Source organism: Ailuropoda melanoleuca, chromosome 10, assembly GCF_002007445.2.
Source record: "Ailuropoda melanoleuca isolate Jingjing chromosome 10, ASM200744v2, whole genome shotgun sequence".
NCBI lineage: Eukaryota > Metazoa > Chordata > Mammalia > Carnivora > Ursidae > Ailuropoda > Ailuropoda melanoleuca.
This window is the reverse complement of record NC_048227.1, coordinates 6,755,590-6,764,435: the sequence shown is the minus strand read 5'-3', so window position 1 is coordinate 6,764,435 and position 8,846 is coordinate 6,755,590. Positions and strand designations below refer to the sequence as shown.

The following is an 8,846-nucleotide window of genomic DNA, read 5'->3' as shown; positions in this document are numbered from 1 at the left end:
CCCACCAACCACGGGCAAGAGGGAAAAGAAACAGGTGTAAGAAAAGTGGAGCACACTGAAATATAAGAAGCCAGTTCTGGGATCGTTAGTCTTTTAATATATTATTCTGAAAAGAAAGGAATTAAAAAAAAGTTCCTGACATCTCTTCTGATTTTTTTAAAATTTAAATAAATACCCCGCCCACCCCCCACCCGCTAAAATTTCCCCCCTTCCCCATCATCCCGCCCATCCCTGGTGCTAGACCCTCACCCCAGAGCTAAATAAGATGCCTGTTTCACAGCAGGCCACACTCACTACCAAATTCTGGCCACTCGTAAATACTGTAAATGAGTCTGCGGCCCTCTCAGCTCACCGGAGCCTCTCCCTTCTCTTGCTTGGCTCCCCACTCCAGACCAATCCCAGCGTCAGGGAGGGCGTGGATGGTTGGGGAGAGCGCCAACTTGGTTCCCTTTAATTGCCCACCACTGCCTACTCCCTGCCCAGGCGTAGGTCAGAAGAGCCCAGAATTAACCTCCCAACTAAAATAAATAACGAAATAAATACCCCCTCCCCACTCCCGGCTCTGTAAAAGAGCCCGTCTACCTCACACTCTAGCCCCGTCCTTCACCTGACCCGCCCCCCTTCCTCCCTTCCCTTCCCTCCTCCCCCATGCTGACCTCTGGCTTGGCCTTTGCCCTCTCAGGAGGAGGAGTCAACCTCGCCCAGCAGGGAGAGCAGCGGAGGGCCTCACTCCCAACTTCAAACCCTCCTCCCCCAAATTTCAGGGGGTGCGGCTGGCGCCCCACGCCCGATGGGCCTGGCAGACTCCCCGTCTCCGCGGGTTAGGGTGGAAGGCAGGGGGTTCTCCCTGGCTTTCTCTCACCTGGTCCTTCCAGTGTCCCTCTTTCAAGGCAAGTCTCCCGGAGAGCCGGGCACCCCCGCCCCGCTCCCCAGTCCGGTGCCCCGGCCTCCCGGCCTCCTCAGATGGCCGTGTCCCAGAGGACGGTGTGCTGCCGGCGGCAGGGCGGGGTGCCGGACTTGCGGGGCTCAGGCCCCCGCCGCCAGCTGGGGAGGATGGGCATGCTCTCCTGCTTGCAGAGGCCTCGGTCGGGGCGGTGGCGGGCCTTGATCTCCTTGCACACGCAGCGCTTGCGCTCGATTACCTCCAGCAGCTTGCCATCGCGCTCGCGGGCGGGCGGAGGCGGCAGGGGCAGCGGCAGCGGCAGTGCGGGATGGGTCTGTGCCCCTTCCTCCCAGCGCCGGCCGGCGACGAGGGGAGAAAGGAATAAGGGGGGGGGGTCAAGGACCTCAGAGTGACCAGGCCCTGTACCCCACTGCAAAGACCAATGTCTTCTCCCAGAAACAAGTCCTCTCTTGCCCCCTCGGCCTCTGTCCTCTCCCCCTGGCTGGGGGGGGGGGGGGNGAAACCCAGCTCTTGAACCCTCTGCCTGGCAGGGTGCCAGGCTGGGCACGTCTCACCCTGGGGAATGGGCACCTTTAAATAATTGATTTCCCAGTAGAATGCACTTTACAAATTGGTACCCCCCATTTTCTAAATGCACAAAGGCGCACGGTAAGCAAGTGGTGGCTCCACCTTGCTGTCCCCACCTAATACAGACCCCTTCCCAGGATCAATGCCCCCCCCCGGGGGGTCCCTCATTCGTCTGTGCCAGCCCCAAGCTTGACCTCCTACTTTCCTTTCCACACCCAGGCTTTCTCCCCCACCAGCTCCTTCACAAATAAAAGAAAGCCCACCTTCGTCTTCCTCCTCACCTGGCTTGGGGCATCCCTAGGCTGACTGCAGGGCCGGGGGGTGTGGAGCGCGGCCTGCCGGACTCCAGAGGTGGAGGCGGAGCGCCCCAGGCGGTAGCCTCCTGTGAAGTCTGAAGTGGAGAAATGGTTAAGTGAGGAGGGTAGGGGCCTCCAGGTTCCCCTCCCGCAGTTCCCAGAGGGCAGCCCCTTCCAGGCTGCCCCTGACTCAGCAGGGGAGGCAAGGGGATGGTGATGTGGTGTTAGAATGGAGGGCCCAGGGCATGGACCCTGAGAGATCTCCCCCCTTCCAGCCCCATCTTTGTCCGGCTGCGGGCAGGGTGTCACCTCCATTGCGGTGGCAGGCAGGAAACGTCTGGCAGGGTATGGGCAGCGCCGTGCGACTCCCTCCTCGGTCCCCTCCATGGTGGATCCTGGCCAGCAGGCCCTCTGCCCCCTGACTCCTCACTGGGATCCCTGATGCCACAGGGCCCCTGTCCTCACGCTCCACCTTGCCTGGACCCTCAGCACTGCCATTCCAGGCCCGGGCACCATCCTCGACCTCTGCTGGGATGACAAGGAGAGCTTAGTGCCTGTACATGGGAAGGGTCTTGCTGTGCCCCCAGCTACACACACACACACACACACACACACACACACACAGTGGGGCGTGCATGGACCGGAAGGGACTGCCCTTTTGCAAGTCACAGCAGGGAAGGGAGGGACACTATTTCACACTCCCCAAACACAAACACACAGAAGGGACCCCAATACTGCCACTTTCCTTTCCACCCATTGGTACCATCCCTGGCCTGAGATTCACAAATATTTGCTGCTGCCAAACCCTTTTCTGTGGTCATAGGGGGTCTCCCCTACCCCAGCTTTAGCTCCAGAGCCCCTCCAGCCCGACAGGGCCACAAGGACCACCCTCTGAGACACAGACTAGGAGCACTGTTCTCCAGGAGGGGGTGATCCCAAATCCTGAGCCAGGAAGTGGAAAGGGGGGGTGTTGGGGGAAGGGCTGCAAGTGAACTAAGCTCAGCTCTGAGAGGAGGCCTGGCAGAGCATTGCGTTGCCAGGCAACGGTAGGGGCCTCCCTCTCCTCTCCCTCCTGTCTGGATGGGTTGCCATGGCAACAGCTGGGAGGCAGCTGTGTTTAGCTCCTAGTGTGTGCACACTCACAAACACACACCCCTGCAGCCTAGCAAAGCGAAGGGCAGGGAGTAGAGCCGGACAGGGGAGGAGGGGGCTACTCTTGGGGCCAGATTCTAGCCCCCCCCATCGCAGATCTTCCTGCCTGTCCAGCACACACGTGGGGACCCCAGCCCCTCAGCCTGCTGCATGCCCTGATCCTCCGGTCTCCTTGAAAACTTCCCACTTCAGGACAATGGGTTGCGGCTTCCAAATAACCCCTCCTGACACTTCCCTGAAATCATCACAGGCACCCCCAGTCTCCCACCCCCAAATTCCCATCCCTCACTCACTGTCCAGCTCTTTCGCCTTCCTCCCTCCATAAAGGACCTTCCTCTGCAGAGCCCAGCCTGCCCCAAATGTCGTCGCGCCCATCTCCTCTTCTTCCTCCTCGGGTGTCCCTGCACTGGCGATGACATGGGCGCAGGAGATGCTGGCAAAGGCACCCCCGTCGGTCCCTTGCTCCTGCAGCTGGATCTTGACCATGGGGGATGGGGCCCCCATTCCACAGCCCTTATTCAGCACCCCCCCAGCCTTGAGGCTCTCATAGGCAGGGGGTCTCTTGAGCCCAGCTGCTGCAGCTGGGTAGGTCCAGAGGGGAGTCAGGGGGCCTGCGGTTGGGTCCGGAAGGCTGTGCGGGGAGGCCAGGCAGCCACGATGGTGGAGGACCCCAGCTGCTGCGCCCATGGCCCCGCTGTGGGGGCTGGACTTCCCAGGCACTGGGGGCCTCGAGCTGGTGCACAGCATCCCATGGAGGACTGAGATCTCCTTCTCCGTCTTTGGCTCCCCAACACCCAGGGGCGGACCCACCGGCAAGACGGAGTGCGTGGTCACCTTGACTGCCGAGTACACCATGGTGTAAGACACAGCCTTGTCCTTGGGGGGGCCAGGGAGCAAGGCGGCCGGGGCAGGAGGGGCTGCCGGCACCCCTGCCGCCTTGGGGCAGATCATGCTGTGGGAGTTGGGGAGCTCCCGCTCCCCCCGGGGCTGGCCAGAGCCCTGGGGTGGCAACGGCGTCGAGTGGCTCCGGGCCCGGCCCGAGGGTCCCAGCAGCAGCAGGTTGGCAGCAGGAGGCGGAGGCGGTGGGGGAGGCGTCTCCCGCTCCCGGGCAGGCACTTGGGGAGCTGGGGTGGAGCCCGCTGGCTCCTTCGAGTGGCAGAGGACAGGTAGCCTTGAGACCCCATCGCCAGGGGTCCGGGAAGCAGCCTTGGCTTGGGGGAAGGCCAGGAGCGGAGGACGGTGCTGGAGGAGGTTGGGGAAGGGTGGGGGGATTTCACAAGGAGTGGTCTTGGTAGGTGTCCCATCCCTCCGGCTTGGGAGGGCTGAAGCTGGCCGGCGGTGGGTGTGGGGCTGCAGGGCAGGAGGCTGGTGTGGCGAGGAGCTCGCGGTCAATGGAGGGGCCCCGTTGGCCCGGCCTTCCCCTGCCTCCTCGGGCAGCGGGTACTTCATCTCCTCATATATAGCCTCGCTCTCCTCTGAGTCCGAGTCGGCGCCAGCTGGAGGGGTTGGGCCCCTACCCCCAAGAGGGGGCCCAGTCAGGCCCCCTCCACTTCGCCCTCCTCCCCTGAAGACATCCCCCACCATCTCAATGTACACAGGCTCCTCTTCCTGGGCACCCACCTCAGGGTCCCCAGCTACGCAGGACCCCCTACTGAGGCGCTGAAGGGGCAGATTCCCCCCTCGAGGAGAGGGGGCTGGGGGACAGGACTCATCGAAGGAGACAGAGAGCTGGGTGTTCGGGCTTCTCCTGGGCTTCTGTGGAGGAACCTTCCGGCTGGACTCTCGGCCCTCTGGGGTTGGCTTCTGTGAGCCTGGGCAGAATGGGAAGGAGAAGAATAAACTGGGCTCTTCGTGGGAGAAGGAGATGGACAGACCCCTTCTGACGTCTTGACCCATCTGCAAGGGTGTATCTGCGTCTTTATTTTCCCTGCGTTCCTCAACTTAAAGCACAGTGGGTTCCTTTTCTACCAGCCCGCGCTCAGTCCTGATGAACTCCCCAGACTCTGCAACTCCCACCGTAAATTCTGTCCCACCCTCATGTTCCTTCAAGGCCACCCCTTTCCCAGGAATGGACTTTTCAGGGAGCTTCCCCTGCCCTTGAATGGTTCATCTCAGGCCCTTCCAAAAAGAAACCACCCCCCCACCACTCCCACTGAGAATGGAACCTTCCATTTCCTGGGTTCTTCCCTGAATGAACCCTCCCCTGTAGGCCTCTCTTGGCCTGGAATGGATCCTCTCAGCTCCTGGGGAGGGTTGGGGGTGTCTCACCTGCTTTCTTGCCGGGGGGCATCTCTGCCCCCGACCCTGCCATGCTGAGCTTGGTGCTGGGATGTCTCCGGGGCTTGGCAGGGGGTCTTCGGGCACTGCTGTCCTCTGTGAGGCCCCCACTTCCCCCCCCAGGCCCACCCCCAACGCTGTCCATGCTGCCCACTGAATGGCAGGAGAGTGAGCGTGGGGCCATGGCGCTGCGGCAGGGGTGGGGGGTGTGCTCCTGGGAGGCTGGCATTGTCATGAAGCCCATCCTGAGGGAGCGGCGCAGCGAGGCGATGTCCCTCACACGGACCCCAGGCCCCGGGCCAGCCCCGGGCCCTGTGGGGCCTGCAGGAGCCACCTCCTTACTGGAGCTGGGGAGAGAAGGCCAAGATGGAACAGAAGTCGGGCCTCAGGCCTGGGCCTCTCCCTCCACTACCCTCAGAGGGGTGTGCAACCCTGTGGCCTCCCAGGAGGAGGAGGAAAGGGCCTGGGGTGGGAATGGAAGGCTGCCTGAAGGTCTAGGGCTCTGAAGTAGAAACTTGAGGCAGAATCCCTAGGCTTTAAAACGGACCGAAACTGGAGAGGGTAGGTGAGTAGGGATGAGCACGCATGCAGGGGAGCGTCCCTGGAGCTGTCTGATCCCAGCCTGGGCATATCTGGCACTGGGCACCTGTGTGGACGGCTCCATGCACAGGTGGAGAGAGCCCCGCCTGGCACATACACCTGCGCCACGGCTCTGCTGCTCTCACGCTCATGCTGGCCCACACCTGGCCTCCGGCCTCCCATCATGTCCGGCTGCTGCGGCCTCGGCTCCCACACCACACCGTGCCTCCGCTCCCAGATGAGGGCTGTGCAGCCGCATCGTCAGAGCAGCCTCCTGCTGCTGATCCCTTTCCTCCCTTCCCCTCGCTCTCCCTCTCCCTCGGTGCTGTCCTTTCTCTGTCACCCTCCCAGGCTCACCCCCATTCCCTTTCACTGTCCCTGGGCTTCTGTGTGAGTGAAGGGAGGGGCGGCTGGCAGGGAAGAGGGGAGAGCCACTGTGGGGTGGGCTCTCATTAAGGCCCTGTCTACTAACCCTTCATTAGGGAGAGATCACTGCAGTCATAGCTCTGATTAATCTAATTAACAACAAGAATTAAACTCCACAGTTTGGAGGAGGGAGAAGGGAGCAGGGAGGTGGCTCTGACTCAGGCTCCAAGAGGCTGTGCTGTCAATGGGAGTGAAGAGAGAGGGGAGCAAGAGGGGAGAGGCCAGGATCCAGGTCCCTGGGAGGGCAAGGAGAGAGGGCAAGCAGGGAGAGGTCCCCAGCCTTGGCTCCTTTGCAGGGCCCAGCCTTCACGTCTCCCACCACACACACACACACACACACACACACACACACACAACCTGTCACTTGGCCATTCACCTCCCCCAGCAGCGGAGGTGGGGAGGGGGCCAAATGGATCTTCTCTGATACACCGCAAATGACCCTGTCCCTGGACCATGAAGGCAGAGGGCTTGCCCCTTCCAAGGTCAGGTGACAGGGGAGCCTGAAGCCAACCCCACACTCACAGAAAGGAGAAGACTACAGGCCAGAGGTGAGTCAGGAAGGAGTGACTCGGGCCTCCAGGGGTGGGGAAGAGCCAACAGCGTGCTCCTGAGCTGGAAGCCCCCCAAGAAGCCAGGACAAGGGCTAGAGCCAGGAGCCAGGAGCAGGGTGGGGACAGGGTGTATGCAATTCCAGCAACTCTGTACTGAGCACAGACTCTAAGATCAGACTCCTGACCAGGCTTTTGGACCCAGGAAGGGCAGAGGGATGTGGCCCAGCCACCAGGGAAGCAGAGGTGGGACAGCCCAGAGGACAATCTGGGACTGCAGCCTTACCTCCTCTTGGCCTCCTCCTCCTTGTGCTGCCTCCACTCCAGCTTGGTTTTTCGGTAGAGGAGGTTCATGTCGTGGGGCAGGAGGTGGGGGCTGGGGGGCCCTGCTCAGCGCCACCAGGCCCGGGGGGCGGCCCTCCCTGGGTCCCGGATCCACTTGGTGGGGGAGAAGGGAAGGAAAAAAAGAAAGATGTGGGGTGGGTGGGGGCCAGGAGTGAATGAAGGGGAGAGAGAGAGAGAGAAAGGAGCGGAGATGTGACTTGGGTCCTCAGAGAGTGGAAAACAGATGGAGGCAGAGAAAACCCAACACCGCCTCTAGGACCCACAGACAGACAGACATGGAAGGATACGTGTACACAGAGTCAGAGTCACACACCCTGACAAAGGTGTTCAGAGCCACAAATACACATCCCGGAGAGATCAGCTCGACACAGATTCCCATCCTGTAAATACATCCTGATCTACCACACAGGCCCCACAAATACAGAGCAGCCCCACAGCCACACAAACACACATTCAGACACACAAACCACCAGGCCACAGACCTGTATCTACAAACAGAGGACCAGACACAGAGATCAGCATAGGTAAACACAACCTAGGAACAAGCAGACACACACAGACATAAACACCCCCGACACACCCACAGCACACACAGCCCTCTAGACACACACCACCGGCTACAGGGAGCTGGACATACCTACAGACAGGAGTTCTGCTACGGCCTACTTGCCTACTTGCGTACATGGCACCCCACTGGGGAAGGGGGAGATGGTCAGAATCCCCACCCCCTCTTGGGCCCTGAGGCTGGGGTGCCATGAAGGCAGGGTGGGGATGCTGGCAAAGGGATGGGGGCAGTCGGAGTTGGGCATCTACAATCCTACCCATCCATCTATTTCCATTCCCTGCGGGCAGTTCCCCCTTCCAGTCCTTTGCCTGGGCCCGGGGCCTCCTTCCACCCCTATTCCTGCACCCTAGCCCCTCAGTGACCGCCTCCACCTCCCTTGATGATGGCCCAGATCCCCTTCTTCCTCCTCCAGGAATCTGGGAGGCTCCCGGCTTCCCTCTTCCAGTCCCTGCCCTCAATCCCACCCGGGGGTCTCCAGTCTGGCCCCATAGCTACCTTCTGAGCTGCGGCCTCCAGACCTGCTCTGGTTTCCCTCCCCCCAAACACACTCTCCTTTTCGCCGTCGGCCTCACCTCTCCTCCTAGGCGCCCCTCCTCACTGCCGTCCTCTCCCTTCCCTGTTTGTTCCAAACCTGGCGGCTTCATTCCCCTCTCCATCCAAGGGCCCCAGGTTCCCGGGCACCCCTCCCCTTCCCCTTGTCCTACTACCCTGGGTTTCTCCGTCTCTCGCCCCGCCAATCCTCACTACTCCCTGTTCCCCCCACCCCACCTCCCCGCACCAAGGCTCCCCAATTTCCACATCACCGTACCTGGCCTGCCGGGCGCCGGCCCCCCCATGCCGGGCTCCGCCCGGAGCAGGAGGAGGGAGGAGGAGAGACAGAGAGAGACCGGGGGGAGCCGAGCTGGGCCCTGCCGCAGAGACAGCCCCGCCTCCGGGTCCGCCCCCAGACCCGCCCCCGGCCCCAAACCCACCCTTCCACACCCTCCAAGGACGGAGGGGGAGCGGCCGCTCCGCGCTGCGCCGCTAGGCTGGGTGGGAGGCGCGGGGGACGCAGAGCCCGCGGAGCCCGCGGGGGGACTCGGAGAAAGGTCGCAGGGCGCGGGGGACGTGCCGCCGGCCCGCCCCCGCTTTGAGGCATCCGCTGCTCGTCGCCCCTCGGTCTCTGCCCGGCCGGGCGGCGTTCGGTT

General features: G+C 62.2%; 1 protein-coding gene across 2 annotated transcripts; it reads right to left on the bottom strand.

Annotated features, from left to right (window-relative positions):
- Positions 1-201: 201 nt before the first annotated feature.
- On the bottom strand, positions 202-8,611 carry NYAP1 (neuronal tyrosine phosphorylated phosphoinositide-3-kinase adaptor 1). 2 transcript variants are annotated; one of them, XM_011234841.3, is made up of 7 exons: positions 8,468-8,611; positions 7,036-7,187; positions 5,188-5,543; positions 3,213-4,730; positions 2,077-2,295; positions 1,753-1,862; positions 202-1,217 (listed from the first exon to the last, which is right to left on the bottom strand). In XM_011234841.3, exons 2-7 carry the CDS (start codon positions 7,101-7,103, stop codon positions 960-962), a joined length of 2,529 nt encoding a protein of 842 aa, XP_011233143.1. In that variant the 5' UTR covers positions 7,104-7,187; positions 8,468-8,611; the 3' UTR covers positions 202-959. The 2 variants fall into 2 exon arrangements, with proteins under 2 accessions (XP_011233143.1, XP_002927353.1); XM_002927307.4 differs by having other exon boundaries at positions 2,077-2,292.
- Positions 8,612-8,846: the final 235 nt, after the last annotated feature.